The 15,937-nt window shown below is 33.7% G+C and overlaps 3 protein-coding genes and 1 long non-coding RNA gene across 7 annotated transcripts in view; 2 read left to right on the top strand and 2 right to left on the bottom strand.

Annotated features, from left to right (window-relative positions):
* Positions 1-1,956, top strand: part of LOC111386806 (cyclin-D1-1-like) — an 8,317-nt gene extending 6,361 nt beyond the window's left edge. The window contains exons 4-7 of the mRNA XM_023011284.1: positions 1-79; positions 163-364; positions 643-773; positions 862-1,956. The exon at positions 1-79 is cut by the window's left edge and continues 1 nt beyond it. Of these exons, the coding sequence (XP_022867052.1) occupies positions 1-79; positions 163-364; positions 643-773; positions 862-1,068 (619 nt within the window). The 3' untranslated portion in view covers positions 1,069-1,956. The remainder of the gene's footprint in view (positions 80-162; positions 365-642; positions 774-861) is intronic.
* A 4,159-nt stretch (positions 1,957-6,115) lies between these two features.
* On the top strand, positions 6,116-8,422 carry LOC111386809. 2 transcript variants are annotated; one of them, XR_002701327.1, is made up of 5 exons: positions 6,116-6,773; positions 6,952-7,109; positions 7,359-7,430; positions 7,879-7,944; positions 8,121-8,422. It is a non-coding gene; the product is annotated as an uncharacterized LOC111386809 (long non-coding RNA). The 2 variants fall into 2 exon arrangements; XR_002701326.1 differs by lacking the exon at positions 7,879-7,944 and having other exon boundaries at positions 6,348-6,773; positions 8,121-8,414.
* On the bottom strand, positions 6,801-7,885 carry LOC111386808. The gene is made up of 3 exons (XM_023011288.1): positions 7,572-7,885; positions 7,336-7,484; positions 6,801-7,089 (listed from the first exon to the last, which is right to left on the bottom strand). The coding sequence occupies exons 1-3, from the start codon at positions 7,831-7,833 to the stop codon at positions 6,937-6,939; spliced, it is 564 nt and encodes a 187-aa protein (XP_022867056.1). The 5' UTR covers positions 7,834-7,885; the 3' UTR covers positions 6,801-6,936.
* A 3,907-nt stretch (positions 8,423-12,329) lies between the features above and the next one.
* Positions 12,330-15,937, bottom strand: part of LOC111386807 (protein LSM12 homolog) — an 8,767-nt gene continuing 5,159 nt past the window's right edge. For 2 of the 3 annotated variants that reach the window (XM_023011285.1, XM_023011287.1), the window contains 2 exons: positions 13,127-13,250; positions 12,772-12,832 (listed from right to left, as the gene is read on the bottom strand). In XM_023011285.1, coding sequence (XP_022867053.1) covers positions 12,785-12,832; positions 13,127-13,250 — 172 coding nt within the window. In that variant the 3' untranslated portion in view covers positions 12,772-12,784. Of the gene's footprint in view, positions 12,561-12,771; positions 12,833-13,126; positions 13,251-15,937 lie in introns of those variants that run through there. The other variant, XM_023011286.1, reaches the window with a different exon arrangement.

The raw sequence follows: 15,937 nt of genomic DNA, 5'->3' as shown, positions 1-15,937 counted from the left end.
GCAACTGTTGTCCGTTGCATGCTTGTCATTAGCTGCCAAAGTGGAGGAACCTCTGGTTCCTTCTCTTCTGGATCTTCAGGTGATTTTCTAAATCGATTTTTTTTTTATGCTTATTCTTATTTTAATTAGGAACTAATTATTTCTGCAATTTTTGTTTACTAGGTTGAAGGTGCAAAATTTATTTTTGAACCAAGAAATATCCAAAGAATGGAGCTTCTTGTTCTACGTGTATTGGATTGGAGGCTGCAATCCATTTCTCCATTTAGCTTTCTCAGCTTTTTTGCCCACAAAATTGATCCAACAGGAACTTACACGGGATTCCTTACATCAAGGGCAACTGAAATTATTCTGTCAAATATCAAAGGTATTATGATTAAACTTTATAGGACATGTTTGCTCCCGCTTATTATAAAGGACTTGGCCGTCCGATGATTTTAATTGTGTTTAAAAGCTATTTTTTCTTAAAGAAAATAAAGCTCATTTCAGAAATTGTATTTACTTAATTTACTTTTAAGTACGGCCAAACACGCTCCATTGGAAAAAATGAAAATATTTGTATACTTAACTAACATAAATATATAGATTTTGACGTTCAAAAATGGAGGTTTTATATTAGTTATTGCATTTTCTTTTATTCAACAGAGACCAACTTTCTTGAGTATAGGCCATCATGCATTGCTGCTGCAACAATACTTTGTGCAGCAAATGACCTCCCTCATTTCTCTTTAGTTACCGCTCAACATGCTGAGTCATGGTGTGATGGACTTCACAAAGTAAGAAAGATATTCACACTATAATTAGCAGAAAATGCTATTGCCACGTCACTTTGGGTAAAAACCAATCTGATTTTTCGTTTTATAGGACAAAATCACCAGTTGTCGTCATCTAATGCAACAAACCGCGTTCGCTAATAGGCCAAGGAAGCAACCAAAAGTGTTACCTCAGCTCCGAGTAATGACTCGGGCAAGTATCGCATGGAGCGACTCCTCATCCACATCCTTCTCATCCTCGTCACCTTATAAACGGAGAAAGCTAAACAATAGCTTGTGGTTGGATAATGACAAATAAAGCTCAGATTAAGGATGAGGGTTTAAAATAAGAGGAAAAAAAAATTTTAAAAGAAAATGGTTTGTTTCAAAGTTGTCTAGTCTAGAATCCCAATATTTTTTTGGAATGGACTGTGAGATAAAAAAAAATAAAAAAATTGACAAGAGTGATGTAGATAAGGTAGCAGGTGTAATTATGTAAAAAGGTTTGAACAGTTTGGGAGACTTTATTATAAACTTTTTTGGTGGGCATTGCCATTCATTAATATTTATGAATTGGCCATTGCTGGTTCCCTAAGGAAGGGGATTTGGTACATATTATTTTGGTGTGTGAATGAATTGTTTAATATCTAGTGGAGTCATGGTATGAAATGAAAGCAGGAGAGTGACTGAAATCAAAGGCAGCATTAATTGATTATTGAATGACAGGAGAAGGGATTGCGGGACCTAAGAAGCCAATGAAAATCAATGGTGTTGAAAAAAACTTTGAAGTTTTAGCGGTTGATGAAATAAGAGTCTAGCTCCTCTACTAGGCCTCCATCATTCCATCAGCCACCCCCTATTGCAACAAGTCATGGAGAAATCATAAAAAGCAGTGTCGAAAAAAGATTCATGGCTCCATTGAAGTAAGACTTCTTTTTATTATGTGTGATTTGTCTCCACACTTACAGTATTTACGTGTGCTTTTTTCTGCGGGAAGTACCCATTTCTTGATTGTCCTAACGACTCGTGGGACATTATTGTGAGTGATGTTTCGTGCGTGTAACGGATACTCGATAGTATTCTTTTAATTTATTTTTTTCCCCTTTTCTCGATTGGCCTAAAGTTGGCCAAATTATACAAAGGTCTTTGGGGCCTTTTTTGTGAGTGATGTATTTGGAGTTATAATAAAATGGAATATTATTTTACATACATTTTCTTAATTCCCCACCCCTTCCCACCTCACCTCAACCTCCCATGACAATGCCAGGTTTGTTACATGCATGTGATTGACAATGAGATTTTGTAGCTTTGCCATTTGTTTTATATATTACTGAGAAAACTTTTAAACGGAGATGGGGGAATTTTGAGAGGCAATGGGGTGTTTAGGAATTGGTCCCTCAAGCATTTAAAGGACCGATTCAAGAATATGACTCCTTAAACAGTACAATCTCGTGAATGGCCCATGTTTGCTCTCTTATCTTCCCTTGATTTCAGACAAGTATGCCACACCCCCACACACTGGATCTGAATTATGGGACCATGTATTAGAGCCACCTTTCTGTATGTATCTATTTCCATACCCTTATTACTCTTGTCGGCTACTCATAGTAAGTACTAAGTCCTTGTTCAATTTTGATTCGGACCAAGATAGGGAAACATAATGGTTGATATAAGAGATGATCGAACACACACCATGGAGATTGGGCATTATTTAATTCACGTGAGACCCGTGCACTTTGTGAGGTTCGATCATTCCGGGTGTTAAACATTTTCGAGTAAGGTGGTATTTTCCTTTTGATTATTTAATAATCACTTCTCTCCTACATTCGTTTTCGATTAAACATTCTGTAAAAATAAAATCACTTTTCACAATTTTTCATTACTTTTGTTCTACTTTTTATTCACAATTCACACAAAAAATTCAAAGAATTATTTCTCAAAAAATCTTTTATCAACCAAAGGCTAATATTTTTAAAACAAGTACACCTGTTTACCCTGAAAAGTTAAAAGAGAAGATTGCGTGATTGAAAATAAGGGAGAGAAAAAAAATGAAAGAGAATGGGACCTAACGAAATAGAAATTTATCTTTCTTTCTATTGTTCCTCTGCCTACTTCCCCTCAAACTCCCGGATGACTTGGGAATCTAAGTAGTAATGGAGCATTTTATGGGTAAAATTTCTCCTAATTGCTGTGGGTTTCTAATGATAAGAAATTGTTTTTAAATATACATAAAAATTAAGATCAATACCTAACTCAGATGGTAAGAATTCAAAGGCGGCGAAATCCTTTGACATCCTTTTTGAAAAAAAAAAAAAAAAAACATATATAGGAAATTGTGTTCAAACGTAAACATGAAAACTTTGGTGACTTTCCATTATAATGAATAATATTTTAATTTTTTTCTACTTTAATCGTGTTTATTATTGTTCATTCAATGTGTTTTTAAAAATTTTGAACTTTCATTTCACAATGTCAAATTCAAAAATAAAAAAGGCCGGTGGAAATAAAGTTGATGTTCTCACATCCCGACACATTTTAAATTGATTTACATTAAAAAACGTGACGCATTGGACTTTTATATATATATGGTCTATTATATAATTTAGAAAGTACTCCCATTATCAGGATTAATTGTATCCTCACAAACCACAGATATTTTCACGTACCTTGAAACATCAAAAGCTGGTTTAATGGTGGACAATCAAGAAAATACAACTAGGTTGTGACAGAATTTTTGCGAGTAAAGTCATACATTGCCTTCTTGGAATGTTATCTAAATATCAGCTTCTAGAACCCAAAAAATAATAATAATAATAATAAATAAATAAATTTGTATTAATTTGGGTGTGGTCAATTTGTCCACGTGTCAACCCTGAATACGTGTATCTGAATGAGTTTTATGATATGAATCTCATATTCAATAACAATATTGAATTTGCTTGTTGATAAAAATTTAAAAATAAAAAAATACGAACAAAAATTTACAAACATCAGATATGGAGTAGATTGGTGGCTACTCGACCTAATAGGATAACCATTTGGAGTGGAGCCCGTCCCTATAAGTGGTATCATAGCTAAATTCTAAACTTACTCGTATGGATGCACTAAATAAATCTCTAGTTACAGTGGAATGAAGGTGCTGCCACAATGATTCCGATGGCCGGAAAATTCTGTTGTGTCCCAAATTAGTGTGGTCCTTGTTGTAGTAGAATATTTGGGTTTTTATAGTTCGTGTGTCCTTCTCAATTTGAGGAAGAGGGGTAATAAATTCTTGAGAATGAAGCGATATTTTGTCCGAATAGGGGATTATTGGATAATTATGAATCAAAATTTGACATAGATTATGTTATTTATTGATAAGAGGATTGAATTACTCCAAAATAATGAAAACTGAGAATAAGTTTTAGGATATCTGCTAAGATTAATTCTATGATTGATACTAATTTTGAGACAAACTCGAGATATACACAATCGACATTGATATGGACAAGACTTTTTAAAATTGTTCCACTTTATGAGAATCCTTTTTCCCATAATTAATACAATGTTATCTTAAATCAACCGGAGCCATGAAGTTTTAGAGCATCTTGGAGATTAATCCAAAAAATAATAATAAAAATAAAATAAAATAAAATCTTGTTAACTTGTTCATATTTCGCAAGTGGACTAATATTTAAAACACAAAAGGATAATCGACAATACGAAAAGTTAAGACAACAACATTTGTAAATAAGTATTAATTGATTCAACAAAAAAGATTTTTGCACGGTACAAATACTTGTGAATAGAGCGTATGTGTTTGTTCGAGCATTGTCCGCAATGTAGTATTTTAGATATTTTTGAGAAACGCAGCGACAGTACAAAAGATAAGAAAAATGAAGAAAGAAAACACAAATTTATGTAGTTCCCTAAATTATTTACATCCAAGTAATAGGAATATTCACTTCATATTTTCTCACTATTTTTCTCTCTCTCTTTTTCCTCGCCTCTTCTTTCCATTTCGGTTATCCTTTTCATTCCTTGATATGCAACAAGATCTCATCTTACTTTTGCCCCCAGGGCACATCTCCAAGTGGTAAAAGGGGAGGGTGGAGAAATCCAGCTTTGCTTGAGACTGCTGCGTCAAGGGTTCGAATTCTGAAATATGAATTTGGCTCTTGGGTAAGTGCAAGTGTACAAGCAGCCTTCCACCGTGTACCCTTAGAGGCATAACCTGTGATTTACCTCTCTTACGATGTTCCAGGACAGGAGCGGTGGGGGACCCTTAAGGTTGGGGTTCAACCTTTTTTTAGATCTCGTCTTACTTTTTATTGCAGGCAAAAATATTTTCCTCTTTCTTTTTGCCATGTGTAAGTTTTTCCTTCTCTTGTTTCCTTTTGGTCTACCACGTTTTTTTCATTTTTGTTCTTTTTAAAATAAAAATAATAATTTAAATATGAATCAATATCCAACAATTTCTTTTATTTGAAGAGGTAGATTGTTGGGAAAGAGTGAATAAGATCCTACACACATGGGATGGAAAATGAGTTTATAAGGGATTGAGATACTCAACCTAATATGTTAACCTTTTCGGATGGAACCCTATTCCCTTTAGGAAACCCCTTTATCAAGTCAAGTGATCTCAGTTTCAAGTTGGATCAATTTACTTAAAGAACAGGAAATAAAAAAGTCCCATGGGGTGTTGTGGTCTATGATAAGCAGAAACATATTTCTGGTGGTTGTCTTTGAATGGATATGATAAAAACAAAGGTTACTAATATTTCTTTCTGCAATTTATCTTTTTGAAGATTAAAAACGTTAAAATTTCTCACTTCCATCCACACTAATAACATCAATGGTAAATTTTATTGATGTAGTTTCACCGCTGAACTCTTTGCTACGGTTGAGCGACTGATCCACATCTGAATATTTGTCGTGCCTTTAATTGTAATATGCTAAAGGCTTCTGTCAAAAAATTTAGGTTCACTAGTTACGAGTACGTTTTTCATCATAGAATGGGAAGGTTGAAACTCAAATGCGGGTGACGTCACTTATAAAATTTGTTGGAAAAGAGAAGAAATTAATCACATTCTTCATAATCAGAATACTTTACTTCCCCTAGTTTTTGTTTATTGTGTTTACATTTTCAAGTGATGAGCATCATTAGCTGGTAACTTGGATACCTCCATTGAAATTTTTGTGAGAATTTTGGTTAGTTTATTGAAAAAAGGGAAATTTGCTTGGAGATGGACCATCTGCCAACTTATAACGGTCTCTACTTTCTATGCACAAGGAAATAGTAAAATCTTACAAGTCTTAGTAATTAATAACTTAACATCCTATTAAAATTCTCGTATGATTGATATGTGTGGAAGCAAAAGGTTGATTTTTGTATCATCCTTTTGTAGTATTATGTGTTGTCATATTTGGTTATCTTTCTCGCTGGGATGTTGGAATTTTGTTGTCTTCTGGGGTCCCTCTTTCAGAAACTATCCTGGTAGATATATGCATTTATAAGTAGATACACAGATGTATCTCGGCATTTTCTTCTTAACCTGTCTACTCTATTTGTCGCAGTTATTCTTGTAAACTGTACTGCTGATGTTTTAAAATTAATTGAAATCAATGAAATGTATGGTTCCTTCAAGATGTTAACGGGTCTTGATGTGGAAATGTTTTATTCGTCGAATCTTGAAATGAATATCTTATATCACAATGGATAAAGGAACAGTATTCCTACTATTTTGACTGTTCGTGATGTCTCGAGCCTTTTTAAATAAATGGTCCCTGCAAATTGAATTTAACTTGATTGTTTAAAATTAACTAGTGTCAATGTTTTCTCTATGATAACAGATATTCAGCAGAAAAAATAAAAATAAAAATAAATCCCGGTTGCTCGTGCTTCCTTGTTATGGGCTCAAAATTATGTCGGTCGGGATTGGGAGAGATGGATCTCCAAATTACGCAAATAATAGCCTCTTCCTATTCTATATCTCCAGTATCTTCTTTGCTCAATCTGTCAAAGCCTCGAAAATAAATATGTTGGTGGGTTGCAATTTCATGAGAAAATAGTACTGTCGTCAAGAATTTCATTTAGTGACTATTTTTTGCCATACAAAAGGTGTTATAACTCAGAATATGACAAGTTCAGACTCGTAATTGACATTGTTATAGAAATGTTTGATCATCGTCCATGTTTTTACTCTATCTATCTCTGTTCCAGGCTTGAAAATCCACTTGAATGTATAAAGTCTGACGACTCAGAAATGCTTTGTAGAGATGGACGCCAGGACTTGGCCCGTCTTGCTGTGAAATTCGTTGATCCTGACAACCTTTGCTGATGTCTGTCATGTCTCGTGACCTGAAATTGGCAATTTATTCGTAAGTACCCTTAAGAACAGAATCGAAAAAGCCGTCTCTAAATGAATGAATTGCTTTGTAGCATTTTTCCCCCTCTCAATTGTGGACTAATTTTCGTTTTTCCAGTCCGATTTGTTAACAATCTACTGCTTTGTGTACAATTCACCATGCTCTCTTCATTATATTCTTGTATCTATAAAGCTATGCAGAAGATAATCAAAACATAGAAATTGCTTATTTAGATTACCTGATCGTTCTTTTCTGATGCAGGTTTTCGTGTTTTGGACTCTCTACTGGAACATTGCTTATCTGAATCTACCGGCAACTGCTCACCAGATTTTGGTTGGTTTTCCTTCATCTTTGCATACTTTTTTGCCTTCAGAACTTGCATCACTTCTATATGTCAAAAAGAATAGACATTAAACGTTAAACTTCCTCTTACCACAAAATCACTAAGATTATCCAGCCTCTTCAAGAACTAACCTTGTGTGGTGACAAGTCGATAAGCCCGTCCGAGGACTAAAGTATCAGTGGGCCGTAGAAGCTTAACACGCGTAAAACGTGCAGTCTTGTCATCGGAATTCTCTTTGCCGGAGATTGACAATGGAATTATCAAAGAAACATAATGCCCTGGATTCATTTTCATCACCTCACTAGCCGTTATCGGCCAGTACATTCTCTCTAGTTTTCCTCCTGGATGTTGTATTACAAGTACTGCAGCATCTACAGTTTGACAATTCCCCATCTATTTCTTATTCTCTCTCTAAAGTATTTCCGATTCTCTCTCTAGAAATGATTATGAGCAACAGAAGAAGATGAAGAAAGAGATGAGGAGAACCCACCACCCCTCAAAGTGGTAAAATAAGTATATCACACTCCAAATATGTTGTCCCTCTCCCAAATAATGTAATTATAATTTTGATTTTTAAGTATCATTAATTTCGTCAACTTGTATATAGTAATGGTAATTTAAGAACAGGATCAATATATGTAAATCATTAAAGTTAACGTTGTTTCAATGGTTGCCGGCAGGGTTGCTTGGATACTGGTGAAATGGTCACGTGGAGGTAGTGGATTTTGGAGGGTTGTGCTCGGCCGTGTCGACCAGGTCAAGATTTAGATTTGTATTTTATTTTTATAGTTGTTGAAGTTACAAATATAAATAATTTTTTTTTTATTTAATTATCCGATGAAGTTTTGTGTATAAGTTTTAAGCATTTCAAATTTTGAATTCGAGATCGTAAGTGTTGTCTCAGTGGCTATCATTGTTTACATAGCTAGATGATGAGATTTGATATCTCGAATTAGAGTCATGTTGTTCGCATATCATGAGCTCGTTGATGGTTGCCATGTCGGTGTCCCCATAATCGTCAAACTTTATTCTATTTAAAGTATTCGCTGGATTTTGTTGAGTCAAAAAGCTTGTTAGAAAGTATTTATAAATGGTTTAAATTATAAATAAATATAAATGAGTGATATATAAGTGACTAGTAATTGTGGATTCATCGAAGTTTGTAGATAAAAAATGACTGTAGCGTTTTTGAACAACTTAAAATTATGAGCCAAATATAGGCTTTAGTCAAATTTTCATAAATATTTTTGACACAATTTGTAAAGTGATAAAATTAGGCATTTCATTAGAAAACATTATTTAATTTAAAGGATCACTTTGAAACAAAATAGAGTCACTTGATGAACAACAAACTCATAGTTCCTTCAATTATAAACTAAAATCAAATTATTGAGCTATGACACAATCAAATTTGAACAAGCGAAAATATTTTTTTTCTATAAATTGAATGAGTCGCAACTGTATATGAACATTGTGCGTGTGTTAGACTGTTAGTGAAATATAGTTGGATCAATGTGGGAGGAAACATGTTAAATATGAAATTTTCTATTAATAGTTCAAACTTCTAGGTAAATTAGTTTAACATTAATAACTTAAATTTATAAATAGGTGGTGATTTTTAATTGATTAATTTTTGAGATACCTATGAAGTAAAATAAGAATGGAGTCAATTTTGTCGACAGCCGGCCAAATAAGTATCACTCAACATTTTTTCACCTTTTTTCTTGAAAGAGTGACTCTAAAGAATATGCTTACTAATTATCACACGTTTACCACCTCTTTTAAAACTAATAATGAATGATTATTCAGCAAGGTAGAATTATAAGTTAGAATATACTTATAATTGTATCTAGTCTATAGTTCTCATGAGTTCGGTACGGAGTTATGGAACATTAATATGGAATTTTAATGGCATGAAACTAGTGTATAATTGTAAGATTTTACTGTCAAGAAGAAAATTATAATGAACCGACCCATTTACTAATTATTTGATTACTAATCCTTTATTTTCAAACGGATGAAGGGTCACTTGTTTTGTCAATTCCTCGTGAGGTGATGAGTCAAGAGAATTTTGAATCAGAGTATATTGTCCTAATTTTCTCATACAGCGGGTCTACTATCTCCGTCGACCTTATCATTAAGGACAATCATTGATTGAGGAACAAATGTACAGTGATTGGATTTTACACAGTCCGATCAACAAAAAGCAATAAATTCAAATATGTCAACTAGTGACTTGTGTTAATTGTGGTCGAAATTTGACCATCGACTTTAATTTTAGCAACACAACAAGCCCTAAATCTTGCATAAGATCTTTGACTCTTGTAGATCAAATTCACCTTAAATTATTCAAAAACCTGGGCTTTGATGAGATCTTCACCCACCTCCAATTCATGTCAGTTTATGTAAGCCATGTGAGGTGTTGAGGATATTAGTTTCAAAACATTATATACTAAAAAACTGAAGTATTTCTTGTTCAAACATGACCTAAATTGGGGACTGCAACAATCTATAATAAACAATATTTTTCTTAACTTTTTATGGATAGTTATTGATTAATTAATTAATTAATTAATTAATTAATTAATTAGATGATGAAGATCTTGGTTTTCTACTGTTTGGACAAATTTTATTAGGAAATTCAAGTTGTAAATTGTTTTATATATGATTGTAAAATGTTGGTGCAACATTTGTTAGGACACGAATGTTTGTTTGTGGGATTACTCCAATTTAATTTCTTGTTTACTCATTGGAACCTAACAAATGTCTAGTTTTTGCTTTCTTCACATTCTTTTTTCAAGTATAAAGTTTAAGAAAACCATTGTGTATTATGTATCTTAAAGAATGTCCAAAGGCAGAAGAATTAATAATTTGAAGTGTTTAAGATTCAATATTCGACCTATTTTAGTTTTTGTATCATAATTCAATTCAAATTTATGGAGTTACTCTAATCTGTAACTTCAATGAAATCGGAATAGTTCTGTACTACGTTAGTATGAAATCAAATCGATAGTTTAAGCAATCATTATTTAATATGCATATTCTGTCCGAAGACAACGGAATTAATAATTTGAACTGTTTTAAGATTCAAGAAGTTTGATGTTTCTATTGTTAACTGTTAAGTATGCAACACTTCACTAGAAATCTAAAATAAGTCAAACTGAAATTGTCTGACCAAAAATTTTAATCCGACATGGATTTTGTTTATAGGTCAGTTGGGGTCCTTTTCGCAGGACTTTTGATAGGTAAGAAGTTATTTGGATAATTTTTTGAAAGCGTTTTATTCAAATATAAGAATTTTCAGAATAAGCTGACTTAAGTTAATTTTCTCATGAAGTTCTTATACAAGAAGCAAAAATAGAAGCATGCCAAATAGGCCCTTAGACGGCTAGGAAATTAGGACATTTGTGAGGGAATTGTTTAATTAATTGCCAACTTTGCAAAATAATTTTCAAATTTTGCTAGTAAATGTTTTAGCTAAATCCCGTCTCTATTTTGTAATTAATCATAAAATACGTTGCCAGACTCTTGTTTATAACCATAGATATTTTATGTTCTAAGATGAAACACAAGAAAAAGAACTTGAAAACTATTTGTAACATTATTGATTAGGTAGAAACATGTCTACTAAATTAATGAATCTAGCACTATAACTGGTCTTCTTGCCTCCTATGTTTTCATGTCAATGGCATGTCTGTCTCAATTACCTTTGAATGTTTGTTTGTCTTGTAATTTGCCTTTATCAGACCATAATTTTGTATTGCATCTTCTATACTAAATAATTTTCAGCACTATCCCTTTTAATTTTGTTGGTTTCCCTAGTGCCAAAGATAGGTGGTTTGGCAAAATGCCTACTTTATTTCCTGAACTGGGACTCTATTTCGTCTGCACGATTAGATGGAAGAGAAGATATCGATCTTGACCTTGATACAGAATTAAACTGTTAACAATAATGAATTATGAATTATATCATCCACGTCCAAATTAGCAAAAACAATATCTCCCATGAATCAGATCCCAATCTATTGTTCTTAATCGTTATTTCACATAAGTTTCATAAAGAAAATAATCGTCTGAAAATTTTAAAAAATAAAGTTCCGATTAAATTATGACTTTTAGAAATAAAAAGGGAATAGGATGATCAAATATGCAAGGACCATGATTAAAAATCTTTCGTTCGAAATACTCCTAACAGTCAAAGTTTTCGAAGACTGGCCAGATGTGAACTCTTTCCTGCTATAGATAGTCAAAACTAATACTTGCAGCTTCCCAGGTTTTTTGGGTTTTGGAATAAACGATTTATTGTACGCAATTTATTTCCATATATTTTTTATTTCGATAGCAAGAAAACCTCTCCAATAACTGGAGAAAAAAGGTGGAAAGTTTACTGCTATTCATAATTTCCTGTTGTGGAACTAAATAAATTCCAAAATCCATTTCATCGTCAAGTGGCGACAACCGTCTTTTTGATTGGTACTGCCTTTTCAACTCAAAAGATGCTAAAGCTATTTATAGTTGGTATTTTCTGAAGGAAAGCATCTTCTGAACTCACTTTGTTCAGGGTGGAATTTTAGATTCAATAACTTGATTTATAATAGAAAGTCGTCTCTTTGTGTGTTATCTGTGTTGCTTCCTTAATTACCTGTGCAGATATTAAATGGTGAGAATAATGTAATTCACAGTCGAATAATTTTCCCAGTTGTAGCCACTGAGGTGGTCGATTTTGTTTCTTTAATAAAATTATTGATCCACATGAACTAAATGACATACAACACAACTTACTTGCGGGATCATGTTAGATGACGAAAATATTCTGCATGTCGAGCATGGGTATGAGCCATGTCAAGCTCGACATGAAACCATAATTTGAGCTGAAAGAAATATACGAGTCGAGCCAACTTAACTCGGTCCATTTTAGAGCTCTAATTTCTGATGACTTAATATTGTACCACAATCAGTATATCAGAAAATAGAAAATTATCAAGATACTTTGAAAAATTCTCAAAACTTCAATGTCCTCACATTTGAATCTTTAAAATTGCTAGAATTGACTTCCCCAGTGAAGTTAACTACAACTTAAATCCATTGTTTATCATACTTTTTAAGGTTTTCCTCTTCAAATCATCACTCACCAGCATTACGAGCTTGCAACCTCTTCCTTTCGAGCTCAAGCTGAACAGAACAACAAGTAGAATAAACGAGGTGAATGAAAGAATAAGTCTCATACTAAGGGCCCTATCGGCACTTCTATTTTTCATAGAAGTGCTTTCCGAGGAAGCTATCTTGAGCCAGCTTCTTCTAAAAGCTCTTCTAATAAAACAAAACACTTACCCTCTTCAAATCATCACTCACCAGCATTACGAGCTTGCAACCTCTTCCTTTCGAGCTCAAGCTGAACAGAACAACAAGTAGAATAAACGAGGTGAATGAAAGAATAAGTCTCATACTAAGGGCCCTATCGGCAAGGCTTCAACTTCTATTTTTCATAGAAGTGCTTTCCGAGGAAGCTATCTTGAGCCAGCTTCTTCTAAAAGCTCTTCTAATAAAACAAAACACTTATGTGAATTGTTCAAACAAGTCAAAAAGCAACTTTTTGACTTCAAGAAGCAGTTTTTGACTTTTCAAAAACCCTACCAAACATGCCCTAAAATAACTTTCGGAGTAACTTAAGTTTTAGGGTCTTTACCACTTTCCGAACACGTTCATTGGCAGGAGGAGTTCCTCCAGTAACAGATTCAGGAAGATATGGAGGGCTAAGGCGCACTTCATTCATCACAACTATGGTGGTCTTGTCCCAACAAACGGGAAGCCTGATTTCATGAACAAGGGCATATGTCGTCAAAAAACAGATTATAAGATGGATTTGTATGTCAAAATAAAGTTGTACCACAAAACAAATTAGAGCAATCAGAATCATTTCCGTCAAGGTCAACAAAGTCTAATAAGACACAAACTTGACATAAGAAGAGGAGCTCAGACAGATCCATTTAAAATTGGATACCGACTTTCTGTTACTGAATTGAAGATGACGGTCTTTTTCCCCACACATCGAAACAATTTGAAATAGTAAATTTGTGAGTTGAAGATTCATGCAATCTAAAACTAAGTACTGGTATAAAAAGAGTATGTTATCCAGAATTACGACAAGCTATAGCTTCACCAATCAGAACAGTAACTGTAAATGGTCCTAAAAGATGCAAATGCATACAATACAAACATTTATTCACCTACGCCGCAGACAAAGCAGTTTATTGCCACCATCTGAGTCAACAAAATATAGGCATTTCCACAATTTTATTCTCAACGTATGAATTCCTGGACATGGTGTAACTTTAAGAAATGTATACTAATAAATTACGATTATACTACTTGTACATAAAAATGGTACATAAGGTATTACATAAAATGATGTGGAGGAAAAAGATTAGCTGAAAAAGTTAATTGTGTTTTAAATTGACAAATGATATAGTGACATGTGATATTATGTAATCCATTGAGTAAAGCTTGATATACATGTAGCAAGATCCAATAAATTATGTACCCCTGTAAGCCAACAGACAAATGAAGGTGAAGAGTACTTAGGCCTACATAAAAATATTCCTTTGGCGAGGAGATAGAAGATGTTATATTTGAGTCATTTGATTTATAAAAGCAAGGTATATCATACAAGAAACCCCATTAGACCGTCATTTTTTTAAGATTCTAGACAATATAAAATAACCTATATATATGAAGAGTATGAAATGATTATGTTCATGCAGAGAAGCACAGTGTATTTCGAATTCCTTTATCCATATTTCAAAATGTAGTTTGTCTTCATTTAAGAAAGAGCAAAATAAAATCATTTTTGGCACTACATTAGAAAGAGACAGGATGAACAGGTGCTCATGGTCACGACTACAAGCAGGCACTATCTCTACCAAAAATAATCAAATGATTTACAAAATTAACAAGTTCTATTATTTATGTCAAAGAAGTAACAAATTGAGCTAACCAAATAACAATCACTAAAGAAGATCAATCTCATTATCAGCTTTGATTTTATTATTTTCTGGTTAGCTTAGCCTTCGACTAAACATTCAGACTGCATGCTTTAATTCTCATGTTGAAAATGCATGGACAAAAGCACACAAGCATGTAAATCATAGGACTACAAAGAAAACCGTGTGAGGTAGGTCACTACATCAAGTTGACAAAGTAGCATAGTTTGGGCGTCTTGTAAATAAGAACTCATCATCCTTTAATTCAAATAATTTTAAATGCTGATGTGCATCTACTAGCTAAACGTTCAAACTGCTTCCTTTGATTCTCTAGTTGAAAATGCATGGACAAGAATAGACAGCGTATAAAACATAGGACTGAACCAAGTCGACATATTACTTTATAACTGAATCAAGGGACACCGCAGAAGTAGGTCACTACATCAAGTTCAGAAAGTATAGAGTTCAACATCTCTTGAAAATCAGAATCGGATCATCCACGAAGATAAAGGTCAAAACATATCAAGGTCAAGCTCAGAAACAAGAAGCTGAGTTTCATAAGAAATGAATTTCTAGTAACGCATAATAACTTAAGAAAAATGCAAACTATACAAGGCCTATAGTTAGTGTAGGAAGTTAGTTTCTAACAGATTACCTGCATCCATGAGTTTAGGAATACATCTCAGATTGGTTAAATCAATCCAAGATTTAGGGGATAAGTTTTGCTAGTTCAGTTCCTATTTTTATGTTTCTGTTGTACCTGAGAATCCACTATTTAGACTGGCCTTTGTAAACATTTTGATTATACAAGAATCAAATTCTTCTTTCAGCAGTGTTATTTATTATTTCCTTTCCAGTATTTGTGACATGGTATCAGCGTAGGCACTGTTGAAAGAAGAATAAACTCGTGGCTGAACAGGCCACCAGGTTAAGCAACGAAGGGAAGAAAAGTGGTTCTACATAATCATCATCTTCACCAAGCCTTACAAATAACCCCACTGCTTCCTTTGATCACTCCTCTTCCCAAATCACCTCTTATAAACACAATGGAAAATTTTTTATTCCAATGGTCTCGGTCAGTTCAAATGGTAATACGAGGGAGAGGCAAAATTCGGATATCTTGATGGATATACCACAAAACCTCAACTCACTGATCCTACCTACTCAACGTGGGACACCAATAATGCCCTTGTGATGTCGTGGCTTATTAATTCCACGGAAGAGCATATTGTGTCCATGTATCTTGTCCACACTACAGCCAAAGAAATTTGGGACACAGTCAAACTCTCCCATTCGACCTAGAAAATCTGCTCAGCTTTGCAAAGTGAGAGATCACGCCCGAGAGCTCAAACGAGGAAGTATGGCCGTCACCAAGTATTATACAGCCCTTACCAGATTTCAGCAAGAGCTGGATCTGTTTAAACCAAAAGACTGGTGCAGCGAGTGTGCTGAAAAATATAGAAAGTTTGTCGAAAAAACCCGTACCTATGATTTTCTTGCGGGACTCAACAAGGAAC

This window comes from Olea europaea, unplaced genomic scaffold, assembly GCF_002742605.1.
Source record: "Olea europaea var. sylvestris unplaced genomic scaffold, O_europaea_v1 scaffold3735, whole genome shotgun sequence".
NCBI classification, from domain to species: Eukaryota; Viridiplantae; Streptophyta; class Magnoliopsida; order Lamiales; family Oleaceae; genus Olea; species Olea europaea.
The sequence above is the reverse complement of the archived record's forward strand: the minus strand, read 5'-3'. Positions and strand labels throughout refer to the sequence as shown.